Consider the following 15799-nt stretch of genomic DNA (forward strand, 5'->3'; position numbering starts at 1 on the left):
GTAGGATTTCCTTATTCTACATACCTCCATGCTATGAGACTGAAATAAGAGACTGCCTCTCTCCTTTCAAGCATCCAGAGCAAATATTCTATATCGGATCAAACAGAACATTTCATTGTCCACACAAAGAAATACCTTGAGGTTATTTTCTTTCAGCAAGGAAACCAGCCAGTTTGGTTACATCCAAACTGTGCTGTTTTTTATTATCTTCACCATGGGTTTTGACCAAAAACGCAACCTCTACAAAGTCTTTAACTGGTCATGAAATAGTTTGGTTTCAATTTCATCCAGCCTGCACAACGCTTCTTACAAACCATTATATCTGCAGCCACACCAACAAAGAACTGGAAACAGTGCTGAGGGCTTCCAACTCCTGTCCCTACATTGTGCCAGTCCCCACGTGTATAGCTCCTTCAAAATGCATTGACCACCCCACAGGTAGTTATTTTCTTCCTGCCTTTACTTGGATGAAGGTTGTACAACCCCCCAGCATTTACAACTAGAAACTTCCTTATTTCTCATTTAAGTTTTTTCATGACCACTTTACATGCATATGTCCTTCTGCCAGCACTGTTCTGTAATGTTCAGAGCTCTTAAGTTTTCTTGGTGTGGACTTCCTTGGTGTATCTGCCAACACCAGCATATTCTCAGTCACCCTTCTGCTGGACTTGGCAAATTCACATAAAACAGGTTGCTTTGTTCTTTTATCTCTGTCCAATCCCCAGTTTCAGTTCCTCTCCTTCGATACAGATGAGCGATGAGCAGAACTATTTGTGTCCCAGCAGTGTTTTTACTTGATCTTGCCCTTACCCTATCTTACTTGTGTATTTTTCAGTAATTTTTACAATACCATTTACCCTTTTTAACTCCACGTTTCCATCAGCTAATGGAAGCCTGAAGTACTTCTCAGCTGTTTCCAAATGGCAAGTTCCCACATTATATCAGAATTTCTTACTAGTCCCCAAGGGTACATCCCTCTGTCAACTGTACCATTTAATTACATCCTGTCATTCCTGACACTGAGATAATCCAGATCTTCCAAGCAATATCCCAATCCTCAACCCTCTGTTGATGTTGTCTTCGAACTCTGTGTGAATCAGCAGAATGCTACCTAATTTCATGCTGCTAAACAAAAAGGTTCCAATTTCAAAATGTTAAACAAGATGGACCGAGACTGGTCCTTTGCATTCCTTCCAAACCAAATCTTCAAAGATTCAACTAGTACCCTCTTATTTCACCCCATCAAGCACTGCTGTCCTACCTATCGTCGGCTATTTGTAGTCTAGGAATAGTATGTTATCCTCTGTTTTATAGATGGATCTCCTACAAAGAATGTACATTAAAATTTGCCTTAGTAATTCCCACTAACTCCAGCCTTACCATATGACATTATTTGCTGAAGACAAGGTAAATGAGATCAGTGGCACTTTTTCCCCCATTTTTTTATAGTTGTGATTAGTCCAGTATGATGTACATTTAGACTCTTTGATTTTCTTCCATATCTTTGTTATTTGCCAGTAATGTGCTTTTAAACATTGTATGTTACTGAGGTCACAGGAGAAGTCTGGAAGTGTCATACTTGTCTCCTTTTAGGATACAGATCATACTTACTGTTTTCAATCATACGACATCATCCTGGCAATAGGAACTCATTTGAAGATCAGTTGTTACTGACATGAAGATGCAGGTTTAGTAATTTCAGAATTCTGATGCTTATCTGATACCAAATTTACTAAAATCTTTTTTTTCTTTTTTTTTTTTCTATTTGGTTGTAATTACCATTTCTATGGCAATTTTAATTTTCATACCTTCTGCTTATTCATTCAGTAGCTTGTTTTAATATCATCACCCATCACCAAGATGAAGTATTCATTTGGACTTAGGCAAAACTGAGATCATCTTTATGCTAGTGTCTTCACACAGCGGTCCCATTTATTATTTGAGAGTCAAGTCTAGTAATAACAGTTGTTGAACACAACTGTCCTTCTTGTTGGACAAAATGAGAAATAGGAAAACAGTACTTTTTCCAAACAGGAAGAAAAAGATGATAGGGTTCCTGGATATTCCTTTTCTTTCCTTCTTTTGTCCCTCTCTGTGCCAAGTGTTTACTTTGCTGCTCGATTCTGATGTTGTTTACATACTAAAAGATGTAATTTCTCCAAGAGTGTAAATTCTTATCTGCAAAGCTATATCTTCACTAGTGCACTCACAATTGTTCTTATTTTACAGCCTCTGCAAGCTCCCCAAGAGCAGTCACAGCTACCATAGTTTTTTAAACTCCAGTAAGAGCTAGACTGCCTTTTTTTTCCCCACAAGTAACAGTACTAAGTCTTGATGAAAAGCAGATCATAGGAATGACAGTGCTAATACAGAGACACATTATGTGGGTATTTAGAGATTCACACAGAACTACAGCACTCATCATCTTTATTTAGCCCATTCCATACAAGTCATTTCCCCCCTAATTACAGGGAGTGTTTGGTGGCTAGGGTTTTACTGTCACTTTCCAAGCCAGTTTCTGCATACTTACGGCTAAAGGCCAGATCAACAGAAAGATTTATTAGGTGCCTACAATGGTTCTCACATCAAAATCCAAGACTGCAATCCAAAAATACTCCTGTCAGTAGCCACCTAACTGTGAAAGTTTCACTGTCTACCTTCTTGCCTCCACCCTGCTGAAAGTTCTCATCAACATCCTCCCTGCTTCTTCATCTTCTTCTTGATGCATTTTTACTGCATAAAGACTTCTTCAGCAGAATGCATCCTTAAAGAGGCAAAATGACACACAAACTTGCAAGATAATGGCTAGAAACTTTATCTGGAGGTGGAATACGCAGTATGAATTGCCACAGGATGCAGAAAGGAGAATATGTACATGGGTACTCAGATCAGGATAGACATGCTTGTTCAGACTATCTATAATCTGGGAAAACTAGGGATTTGAGTGCATTTCCTAGAACAAGTTTTCTTCAGTACATAGTACAGAGTTTACACAGTACACAGACATCTAACATGTCTGATTCTCCTCAGCTTTTCTATAAGGAGCTTATTTGCACAATTCCAGACTTTGGGAGCCATTTTGGGAAGAAGGTGTTTAAATGTTTGATCTTAAATCAGAAATGCTTGTGTTCATATGGGTACATATTCACTGGAAGAGGTAAGTATTACAGGCACGCAAGTGATGGGATTGAATCGGTCCTTCATCCCTTGTCAGAATTAAAAGGAGACAGAAATAAGCTCCAAGAAGCTATGGCCAGGACTTCCAAGGGACCAACAGCTTTGTACCCTGTACACTTCCAATTTTGCAGCCTTTACAATGTGTCATGTAAAGGAATTGCTGCGATAAAGCTCACAGCAGAAGTAAGAGTGGCAGAAATCCTCCTCTGCTCCAAGTTTCTGTGAGGTATAAGCAGCCTTACTGCAGCATGACAGGGAGGATTTCATAAATCAGAACAGCCCCTTGAACTTCTGTGACTTACCCCTATGGGCAACAAAGCCCTAAACTTCACCTAAATGCAGAAAGCAGCAAAGGAAAACTGGAGGTCACTTTGTCTTTACTCTCCAAGCTATGCTTACTGCAACTTTCCTCCTGGGACTTGCAGCAGAGAATCTGGCACATCAACATCACGCAAGCATTTTAATTAACCTACATTTGCAGTTTCACTTCTGTCTTCCCAATGCACCCAAGAGACTACGAAAACTGCCCTATTAACACAAGAAATGTTAGTTAGCTGGAGAGAATTATATAACAAATTAAAAGACAGGCAAAGACCAAGCCCTGAATTATCAGGACACACCCAGGCATTACCCAGCCAATTTTCACACCTCCTCTTCTTCTTTGATCCTCTGGTATTTGTATTTAAGACACTGAATTCAACACAGCACAGACAGTACCAACAGTTCTGCATTGATCAGCTGTCATGCTGTTTGAAAGAGCAGGAAGCACTGATATCTGTCATACCATACCTATTGGAGACAAAGATATATTCCTTCCCAAGTAGGAACAGTAGATGTAGGCCTTTACCTATAAAGTTTACCATATGAAGACAGTTCCTTTAAAATCCACTTGATTAGTTTGGTTTGAATTTAATTATACAGATGGCTGAGTGGGTTTGTAATTTTATAGCTGGCCTGTGCTAGTGATTGATGTGGTAGTGTTGCTGTTACTGAGGACTGGTTTGGAAATAAATGGGGTTGGAAAAGCTGCTTGTATTTAAAGCCGGTAGTTGCAATGCAACAGATGCTGTACTATGAATTAAATGGAAGACTGTTGAATAGTGTTTTTTTGTGGACTTTACATAACTATAGCATTTGCACCAAGACAACACTGGGATCAGAAAATCAGCAGTGTTGATGAGTATGGCTGACTTTGTGACCCCTTTAAAAACATGTGCTTTTGTATCTCCCAGATACAGAAGTCGTGTACCTTTCTTCCTGTTTTCTTTAACCTAAAATAAAGGGGTATTTTTAATCCAGAAAAATAATTCATTAGCCCTTAGGCTGATTAAACACTAGCACATAAGAAAGGAAAATAAAACCCAAATACCACCACAATAAACTTATATTCCTTTCTGTCCCTACTTTATATTCATGAATCTGAAAATAAAGAATCCCTTATGCTAATGAAGTAAATGTAAATTATTTTCTGGAGGTAGAATGACAAACTTCAGCTACAACTTCCAAAGTCTCATTATTTAAAAAAACACCTCCTATTTCCATCACAACAACAATGATCAGCTGTGACTGATGTTCAAACATCAGTGCATCACCCTGCAGCAAGGAGGGACAATAGTTACGCACCTTTGCCCGTGTAGCAGTTTGTCGTGGCTTAATTTTGGCAGCTTTCCAAAGACTCTGTATTTGCTTAGACAATCTGTCTTTTTGTCCTCTTACTCTGCTGTCACGATTTGGTTCTCATTCAGGAAGAGAGTCACTTCATGTCTCCACGTAGAGACAGTCCATGGCAACTCACTTTTCCATGCTTCTGTTTTCCAAAATGGTAAACACAAAAACGGACTAAATCCACATGAGATGCTAATCCCAAATTTTAGTGCTCTAATGCTCTCTTTAAAACACCTGCAGAGAGTGGGAGCCCAAGATCATTTACAAGAGCCTTAAGAGTCAGTAGAAAGTGCTAAAAATGTAGCAGCCCTTTCCTAAAACAGATGTGCAGATGGGTAGTTTCTCTCCTTTCCCTTCTTTTGCAACAGCTAGTAGTGAAAGCCTGCCCGAGGTTCTGAGACAAACCCCTCTTCTTCTTGAGAAGGCTTGATCCCTAAGGAATACCCTAAAGCTGATGAGTTTTAATCACTAAGCCCAGTTTACTAATTCCTACAAACCTGCTCATGCATATGCAGCCAGTTCTGAAAATGGCCAACAGCAAATTTCTGACTGCCTTGGGACACCCAAGACATATTTGGACTGTAGACACCTAAAGAGTCAAATGGCATTTCAGGGAGGAGAGAGAAAGGCAAAGGATCCAACTGTGGACTCACAGGCTTACACCTGCAGCTTGTACATTGGTGGAAAGCTTGGACTTTGCCTCACAAAACACGGTAAATACCATTTGACAATGCACTGCATCGAACTTCAAAACTATCGTGTGCAATCAAGTAAAAACAGTTTTTCCTTAGATGGTCACTGTTAGGGATAGAGGTTACCCTAACAGACGTATGCCACTACAGGCAGAAAAGGTAGAACGGTAAAAGACTGCAAGAAGGTGGGGTTATTTTTCCTTTAGAACACATTAACTATGGTTTTGCAAATACTAAGGGAAGGATCTGACTTTTAGGTACTCTTTTTGCCACTCACCACTTGTAAACCAGCAATAAAGCTTCTGCTGGTGATTTTGTTAAGCATCTGTGTCATAAAAAGGAATTCAGCTGACCGCTGTTGTCAACTTGTCTCTTGCAACAGAGCAAAACTTGTTTCATCAGCAAACAGGTATGTCCTGAAGGCTAGAGGAACAGATCTATTGGGCAAGAATTTCAAGAAGTTACTGCTTCTACACACTTGCTTTTGAAGTCACAATCACACTTGGTTTTGTATGTAAAAAGGGCTGTTACATTTATTTAAGGATTTGTTACCTTTGTCTAAACAGCACCCTGGACAATGTCACTAAATCACATAAGCTAGATAAAGTAAAGAATAGTTTTTACAAAGCTTATATGCTAGATAAGAAAAATGAGGAAAAGAGAAGCAACTTGTCTGTAGCCAAGGGGAAACCGAGAAGAGAGCTTAAAACTTCACATCACCTGCTACTTGACTCAAAGCTCATTGAAATTACCCCAAAAATTGCTGTTGACATTAGCAGAACCCAGCATGAGCTCCTTATTGATCACTGGAGACACCTCCTCACACTTGGCCTCTTGTCCAAACCCATTTTAAATACCTTCTTAAAAAAAAAAACAAAAAAAACCCAAAAAAAACCACATTTCTGCTGTGCCACTTACAAGAAGTTAGCCAGTGAGTAGGCTGTATGTGAAGAAATCCTGTTCTTTTAGGTAATGTAGAGTTTTTAATGGTTGACATGCCAAGCCGTGTAACTTCGGTACCCACATCCTAATCCTAGTAGCAACCCTACTAGCTGTTGCACCTACTTTTATCTTGTTGCAATGTAAACTGCTCAAGCAAATTATGTGATTTTTCTTTTTGGTAGTGTTACAGTAAAGCAATCTAACCTAAGCAATCTAAGTAAATCTAATTCTACAATATAAATAAAGAGTGCCTCTCCCAAGCAGATTTTCACCAGAAAACTCACAAACGCAATGTGGTGCACTCAAAGAAGCGTGAGTCACAACACCCATCATAACTTCTCAAAATGTTCACGTGTGTCTGTGTTCCTGTCACGTTTGGGGATTTTGGTTCTGTGGACTATAATCCAGATTCCAGTTACAGGTTTTGGGCTGATGCTCAGACCTGATCTACCCTCGAGCTGGGGACTGTTCAGCACCATGGCTCTTACTCAGAATATCGGAGAGTGATCTCACTCAAAACCATGCAAGTGACTCACGCATTTACTTCTCTTTGACTCCTCTTCCTTTCAAGTTAAAGTATCAGCCCATTTTTCTGACATCAGCTCACTGACATCCAGCTACCAGTTGAAAGTCAACACAATAAAACTAAAACATTAACCTTTCCTCCCAGAGGTCCCTCCACCTCTGTGGATGGCACTTCCATTGTCCCTGTCATTCTGCTCAGTAACATCAGCTCTGAGCTGTTGGAACCATAGTTTCATCCACAACGTTGGCCTAGGGAGCATCCCTGCCATCCGAGTCACCTCCTCCATCCCTGCAGCCCCAACAGGCTGGCAACAGCACTCTCCCAGCTACAACGTGCTCTTGCCTGGGTTTGTACACAGCGTCCTACCCCCTCAAAATGCCCACCAAGCAGTGACAAGGTGGCCGTAACCACGTCCAGCATAGCAGGTGACATCCACGTTCTCTTACACAGCTCCTACATGGTAGCTCTCCATCCTCCCTCTAGTACCTGCCCTGAGCACTGCTGAAACACTGCTCACCCACTTTCTCAAGTGTTTTGGGGTTGATTTTGGAGTGCTTTACAGTACGCGGGCAGGATGAAGTCTCAGCCAAGCTCACCCAGCCACCACACAGCCCCTTCCCTCTCCGGCTGCTGTGATCAGGCCCAGCCCTTCCGCGAATCCTTGCCCGCAGCAGCTGCCTCGGTGGCTTGCGGAGCAGGCGGTCATCTCGCTACCGTGGCCGCGGCCAGCTGAGCGCAGAGGGGCGGCCCTAGGCCTCCCCTTAGCCGCGGGGAGCTGAGCTCAGGGTTATAGTTAGGCGGTGAGTGAGCGCTGAGCTATGCGGCGCTCGCAGCGCGGCCTTGTGGGTAAGGGAGGCCGGGGGAGGAAGAGGCCGGGCCAGATCGGGTCGAGCCGAGTCGGCCAGAGCTGGGCGAGAGGCGGGCGCCGCGGGCAGGCGGGAGTCGCGCAATGGAGTGAACGGCGGGGGCGGGCCGGAGGGACAGCGGCGAGGCAAGGCCAGGCCAGGCCGGCGGTGCTCGCAGCTCCCGCCCGAGCAGCAGAAGAGGCGGAGTACAAGGAGCCAGAGTCCGAGTCGGTCGCCGCCTTCCCCTTCCCTCCCCGCTTTCCTCCCTCCCTCCGCTCTCGGAGCGGGCGCGCAGCCCGCGCGATGGTCCGGCCGGCGGCAGGGAGCGGGCAGTGAGCCGGAGCCCGCTGAGGGACGCCCCGAGCAGGGGGAGAGGCGGGGGCACGGCGGGAAGCGCTTCCTCCCACCTCTCCCCTCCCTCTCCCCGCGTCCGGGCGGAGCAGCGGCCGCTTCCCCGCGCCGTTCATGCCAGGGCGGTCGCGGGACGGCCAACGGCGGCGCAGTGCTCTCCGCTCCCGCCTCTCTGCCCAGGCCCGGCCCGCCGGGCCCCCGCCCTTCCCCGGCCTCTCCGCCGCGCTAGGCCCCGCGCCGGCCGGCCCCGCTCAGTCCCCTCCTCCTAGCAGCTGGGGACGGTGTCTCGCCGCCGCTAGGCGGGCCGGAGGATGAGCCAGCAGCCGGCGGGGAAGATGTCGGCGGCTCCCCTCGCTGCGGAGGCGCTGGAGCCGGCCGCGGGGATGCTCGAGGGCCGTCAGAGGAAGCTGGAGTCCATGATCCGCGACCCGCGCTCCCCGGTCAACGTGGAGAGCCTGCTGGTGAGGGGGGCAGCAGGGCCGCTCTGCGCCGCGCCGCGGGGGAAAGCGCTTGGCGGGGTAACAAAGGGAGCACTGCCCTCGCCTCGGGCGGGCGGGAGGAAGGGAGGGGGAAGGAAGGAAGGAAAGCGCTCCCACGTCCTGGAGGAGCTTTCTTGGGGGAGGACGGAGGCTGCTTCCCCGGGGTTGGGGGGGGGGGGGCCTCTCCACACCCCCGGGCGGGCCGCCGGCGAGGGGCGCTGGGCAGCGGACTGGGGGCCCCGCCGGCTGGGAGTGGGCACTTGGTCCTGGGTCTGCTCGGGGGCCACACACGGGACGGACACTGCACCAAGAGGCAGCGCTCTCCCTTTAGGTACGGCTTATTTTGGGGGAAGTGAGAAGCGTCCCTGGAAAAATCTGACCTGGGGAGGAAAGCGCCTTTTTTTCTTCATCTCCCAGCATCGTTTACATCGTTTGCTTTCGCGCCTCGTAATCCTAACGTGTCCGTTCCCAAAGTACCTGCCTTTGTGTGCGCTGCCAGGCACCCAATCCCCATCCTCTCATATCCCCCTCGTACCCGCACCGTAAAACCAGCCTCTGGTGAAGCTGAGGTTTGCTGTGCGATGTGGAAATAGTCCAGGAAAAGGGCACGCCTAAGGGAGAAATGTAAACTGGGGTGGAGGGGAGTCCTGTGGGGTCACTATTATTTTCCATTGGGGCAAATTGATTTGTCTGTCTCCTATTTCAAATAGCATGTTTCTGTGTAACTGTATGAAATAAAATTTCCTTTAGGTAAGAAATCTGTGCCCTCAGGAAGAAGTGGGAAGAGAGTTATATTTCCCCATTTAAAACATCCAAACCCTGGAAAGACAGAGGCTATTATTACTGCTACTGCTGGGCTTCAGAGTCTTAAAACCTTTTATTTACAAATTTCCAATCTGTCCCAAGATTTCCAATGTGTCCCACTTAGGAGGAGCAGAAAAGGGGGCAGAAATCCCAGTCCTTTTAAGAGCTGCTCAAGGCGCTTACATTGAGTCTCTTTTTTTTTCTGCTTTCAAATGACTCAGTTCTGTTTGGCCAAGAATACAGGAACTGACTGAACAGTATGTATGTCTGTGCTGTGTGGAGAATATAAGAATTTCCTATAACATCTGAAAAATGTTCTTCTCAAGGCTTGAGTACTGTATTACTTCTCTCATGGATGTTCAGAGGCATAATGACAGCCACAGTAGTCAGTGAAGGGGAGTGGGAAATAGTGCTGCATATCTAACTGGATTCAGATAAGTTTTCTCCTAGGCCAGAGCAAAGAGAGCTGTCTCTGGGCTTTGCTCCCAGCATTTTCACTTTGGTATTTTGCTAGGAAAACTTTGACCTGTGGCCAAAAAAGAGCAGTTAAAAATAGTACAGTCATTTTGAAAAATGCATCAGGTTAATACTTAACCCCAGTAGACTTCTTCACACTCTCTGCTTTTATATTCAGCAGTGTTTCTTTTATTCCCTCACCCCCTTTGCCTTGAACATAGATTAGATACACTAAATCCCATTTATGCTTCTGAAGAGAAATTCTAATTGCAAAATTGAGACTGGGCTGCTTAACACTTGATTATTTGTTTGTTTTGTACTCTTACAATGATGACCACCACTTCATGTAATACACTGGAGAAATTAGCAAACCATGGGAGATTGTAAGCTGGATTCTGAATGTGTATTTTTTTTTTATGGCAGAGTTCATCACTTCATTCTCTGCGCTCTTCCTGTAAGTGTGTTTTACAGAAATATGATTTCTTTCTGTAATTATATTTTACTGGCTGCTAAAAATTAGCTGCCAGTAAAATATAATGCTGATCAATGAACTTTCCTAGCTTGTGCTTTTTACATGTCTGTGTATGAAATGATGAACTGCTTCAGGCGTATCTATTTGTTTTTCTGGTTTAGAAAATTTGCAGCTGAGTTCCTGTAAAAGCTTTTTCTTTTGGGCTTTGGTATAATTGCTTTATGCTAATTGACATCAGTTTTGTAATGGCATTCTGCTAGGCAGTCCGAGTATGAAAACACATTCAAATGGCAGAATTTACTAATTTATTAAACAGCTCACTTTAAGTGTAAATTATCATGACTGGAAATGTGTTTTCAATTAAAAGTAGAAGTACAGCAACAGAAACTAAGTGTCAGGGAAAACATCTTAAAAAGACTAGCTGGAATGCCACTATTTCATCCTCCAAAAATAACATAACCAAAACTAAAAATGTGGAATGGAATTCAAAATGGAATTCATTTCCTTACACTGCAAAAAGTCATAAACAGCTGCTATTCTGCATTTTGTATGCATGCTTTATTTTTGGGAAGCCGTAAAAAGCAAAAAAGTAACTGTTAATCTGCAACACATGGTGCAAATTTGAAAGACCTGAGAAGCAGAGGTAATAAGCTGCCTTCCTCTAGTTACCAGTTCCACAGTTTATCAAGAAAGATTTTATTCAGTGGCTCTAAATTAAAAGACTTTCTTTATGTACCTTACTGAGCACAGGATGGCAGACCACATCCATCTCTTTCTTCAGCAGGAGAATCCATGAAGCCAAATGCATTGATTGATAATTTTCCTCCCATCCCTCTTTGGGCCTTAAGAGAAACCGTCAGATTTTCTAATGGGATTTTTGCTGTATTGTATGCCTTAACTCTTGTCTATTTATGCCTGTGTTGAGCATAATCATTTGTGTTTGATGGAAACATGCCTTTGAAAAAGACAGGTAGTCTCAATTTAGAGGCATTAAGAGATGGAGAATTTGCTACTTAGTTTATTCTGGTAGTTATGAAGGCAGAATTTAAAAACAATGCAAATTGAAATGTGTGGCATGGTCACCATCACCCTTTTTCTGCTGGATAACTCCCCCCCCCAAACAAACAAACAAACAAAACCCCCAATATAGAGGACTTTCTACTCATTAGCATGGGTCAGATGCATAGCCTGTATTTGATGGGTGTCTTCAGCAAAGATACGTACAAAGGGAAGTGGTTTTTGCAGCCTCCTTTAGACATTCACTGACTGCTCTTTTTCTTCTTGTATCATATTAAAAGCCTGTGTAAGGTTGCCTGTGCTGAGATAAATAACACTTCTATTGTCGCAGCTTTTTGTCATACGGTCTCTTACTCTTTTTGGTTGTGTAACATTGCATTAGTGGCTATGAAGACCTGTTTTATGTATTATGTTTACCTGGTGCAGATCACTTCGTAAAACTACTGTATTATTATTTGTTCTTCTGCCAGTATCTGTCATCCACTAATTTAATGAGGTGACATTTTTATGTGTACTGCATGTACACATTGATGGTAGTGCTTAGTGGTATTTGACCTCGGGTAATCTATAAGAAACACTTCTATAAATACATTCCTCCCAAATAGTTCCTAGTTGCTAGCTACATTTAAGAAGAGCCTAACAGTTCTCAAATACATTTGCGTACTTATACTTTTGCATATATGTTCTATCTACAGTATTAACTGTATTACACATGTTATTTAGGGGTGCATTGGTAAGTGTTGGCTGAACGCTGAATGTGTTCTAAAACTAGAACAGATAGGTCAATGTAGGCTGTGCAAAACTAATCCAGACCTCCACTTCCTTGCCATGTGTAATTGTATCACTTCAGCACATGCCGAACTCAACTGTAGAGTTTTATGGTGGTGACGGGCAGCTCTGATAAACCTTATCATCCTCATCCCTGCAGTTGTCTGCCTGGTCCTTTTGCTGGAGCTGCAGTTGCCTAGAGAAAGGAAATGGTGTCTGCCCTCTGTATTGTTCAGTGCAAGCCTTAGGATTTTAGTGTTAAGCTTAAATGTTGTCATTATGCCAGAGATGTGAAGTGTTGACTATCTTCTGCCTGCTCTGCTGTGTTTGTGTCAGTGTTTGAAAGAGGGAGTTCTTAAAACTGTTAATTAGGCAGTGCAGCAGCAAAATTGTGGGCACAGTGCTGGGCTAGGCTGGGAATGCATTCATGTACTGAGAAACCGAGAGATGATTAGCAGGAGAGTGGTTAAGCATCTCAATACACATGCCTTAAAACTTAAAAACAAACAAACTGAACTAAATTGCTATTTGTGTCTTTAATAATTAAAAAAAAAAGCTGTCAGGTAAAGTATGTATTTATACTAGTTTGAATATAAATAGGTGTTCATCTAAGTGGAACCTTACCATGGAGACCCTAGAATTCCACCCCTAACAAAAGGTGGCCTGCAGATACAGCAGTGACTCTGATCTTTTCAATAGGTGCATCTGTCTGTAGCAATCTCATCAACTGGGTAGATAACAACTTTGTGCAAAGAATGTTAATTTAGCAGGTCACTAGACTGAGCCTTGTTAATACAGGGTCTCCAGGTCATCATGGTTATACCCCTACACTGAATTTTGGCCTTGTGAGCTTTCAGAGTGTTTCACATTTAACATGGAGCTTACAGATTTGGTGTGAAAGTTGTCTCATTTTCCTGAATTTATTGCCATATAATTTTGAATCAGCAAGAACAATCTGTTGTGTTAATGTGAGCCAGCAAGCACAGGGAAGAGCCGAAAATGTAGCAGTTAGCAGGATCTGACCTGAAACTTACTGCCCAGTAAGTAGTTGAAAGGCCAAATGATTTCTGTTCTTGAAGAAATAATTTATTCCTTGTTTGTTATAGTTGTTGTGCTGTTATTTCTCTCTTAGCTTCTGACTCTTTCTATAAATTTTATATCTATAATTTTTTTATTTTTGATCTGTGATTTCAGAACATCTACTGCAGGGTTGAAAAAGACGAGCTTTAAAGAAACAGAATAGTCTTTTGTTGATTGTTCCCATGTGATTGATTTATATATAGCAATATAGTTAACTCAAAAGGGACAGTTCTGTTTTCTGACAGTTTTAACGTGTTCTTTTATACTGTGTTATTCTACGCTAGGCTTAAAATACTTGTAGTTTAAGAAAGCAGAGAAGCCAGTTTGCTCAGCTTCAGTGCGTTTACCACCACACATGAGATGCATGCAGATCTTGTGTGTGTACTCCCAAGAGTATGTTCACTCCCAGTATTTCATCTGTGTTGATCAGTTTGCAGAGTGGGTCATTTGTTCAGTATCTGTAACAGCTTAAGGGGTGGGAGAAAGAAAAGGGCAGCCATGCTGTCAAATGAGCACGGTTCTCTTCTGCTTTATATGTGATGGAATGAGAATCAGAAACTCTTTACTTTTCCAGATATTAGTAACCTCATTGTCAGTTGGGGATTGTGTGCAAATGCTGATATTGAAAATCTTTTTTTTAAGTACATCTGCTATTTTCAACTAATGCCACAGAGGAATGACAGAGTGTTTGGCTGCTTGTCTAGTAATGCAGTCCATAACAAAAGCTGCCTAATTTAAAATAAAAAAAAAAAAATGCTGCCACAGTAACCAATCTCTGCAGCTTTCAGTTGATGATTTCTTGCCAGTGTTTGAGCTACAAAATATGACTGGAATTGTGTCACTGCCACAGAGGAACTGACGTTGGATTTTAAGGATGAAAATGATTGAAACTTGCTAGTGGAGTTTTGCATAATGAAAGAATATATATATATATTTAAATATATGTATGTTTTTATAACCCATACGCATGGGGTGTTTTGGGGGGGGTGGTTGGTAGGGGTGCTGCTATGTTGTGTCCAAGGTCGGTCTAAACTGTTATAATAAAAAGCACCAAGTGTTTCTGGTAACAAATCTATTTAAAATACTTTTGTCTTGGTACATCACATTGGTTAAGAACAAGAATACTATGTTTATATTGGCAGCCTTTGCTAGTAATAAATTTATTTTAATGAGTCTTTTGCTATGTAAACAGAATGGTGAATGTAATGCTTGGTTCCAAAGCCATACCTGCTGTCATGGAGCTTTTGCTGCTACAGAGTGAAACATCAAAGCGCTCCTCATACTGCCAGCAGCATCTTCACAGCCAGTGGCATTTAAGCTTCTTTAGTGCAGGTGAAGTATCACCTGCATCCTTATTTTGGAACGTTATATTAATTACCTGCTAACAAAGTTTTATGACTGTATGCTTGAAGTGGTGATTTGGCTACCCTCTAATATGCAAGGGCTCTATATTTGGAAGATTATGATTCAGTGAATTTTGTCCTGATTTCACTAGGTTGGATAGTCTCAGTCAGTAAAGGCTGCTTATGTGGCATGGGCTTAGCTTTTTCTTTTTTTCTGTGTTCATCTGCTGTGGATACAGAGGGGTGCTTTTTTTTTTTTTCCCCTATTATGAAATATTGTGAATTCTAGTTGGCTTGTTTCACATGAAAGGATGGACAGAAATTCTTTATCAGCTTGTGAAACATCCCTCCTGTTCAACCTCTGCTTCTGTTAGGGGATCTAAAAGGTGATAGGTATGAGAAGAAAAACAATCTGGGTGCCACATACAAGTAATCTTTCATTGTTCCTGTTTTTCATTAATTGTATGTAGAATGATTTACGTAAGACAGATTTTTTGCAAATGATCACTAATTGCATCGTTTGTGTTTTCCGTGTGCCCAGTTGGAGGCTTGGGTTTGATGACAGCTTGGGTTTGATGTTAGTGTGCAGCAGTGCTGCTTTAATACCATAGTCATCTCATTGTTCATTTCTGTTAGCAGGACAGTGTGGTTCAGATGGTACAGGCAGAGAGATAAATAAAAAGGATGGTGTGCAGCAGGATCTGAAGCCTAATATAGTGCTGGTGCTGCATGTCATCAGAGAAATCTTTCTTCATTTCCAGCTGTATGAAATGGAGATGATGAAGCTTTTTTATTTGTTTAAACCTCTACTAGAGAAGAATTTAAAACTTAGAACAAACTTATGTGATACAAAAAAGATTGTCATGAGGAAACTTTATATGAAGGTGTTTAATTCTGAACCTTGAGGATTCAGATGACTGCGTGGTTGCTTTATTGCCTCTTGATTGTTCTAAATCTAAATCACAGATACTGATTTATTAGTCTATATTTAAAGTACAGAATAACAGGATCCTACATTAAGCAGGGTAAAGTTTGGGTGACTCATCCAAACACAAGAATTTTTTTATACTTTTCTTTAGGAGGAAATGAAGAGGAGGTCACATTCAGACAGGAAAGAAGGTTTGAACCATGATGAAAGAAGAAATGCTAATCTTACCAAATATTATTCTTATTTTTTTTTTT

General features: G+C 42.4%; 1 protein-coding gene across 3 annotated transcripts in view; it reads left to right on the forward strand.

Annotated features, from left to right (window-relative positions):
* Positions 1-8342: 8342 nt before the first annotated feature.
* Positions 8343-15799, forward strand: part of ROCK2 (Rho associated coiled-coil containing protein kinase 2) — a 102468-nt gene continuing 95011 nt past the window's right edge. For all 3 annotated transcript variants that reach the window (XM_062615899.1, XM_062615900.1, XM_062615901.1), the window contains exon 1: positions 8343-8659. In XM_062615899.1, the coding sequence (XP_062471883.1) occupies positions 8510-8659 (150 nt within the window). In that variant the 5' untranslated portion in view covers positions 8343-8509. The remainder of the gene's footprint in view (positions 8660-15799) is intronic.

This window comes from Pezoporus occidentalis, unplaced genomic scaffold (genome assembly GCF_034315485.1).
Source record: "Pezoporus occidentalis ecotype Australia unplaced genomic scaffold, CSIRO_AGI_Poc_V1 ctg185, whole genome shotgun sequence".
NCBI lineage: Eukaryota > Metazoa > Chordata > Aves > Psittaciformes > Psittacidae > Pezoporus > Pezoporus occidentalis.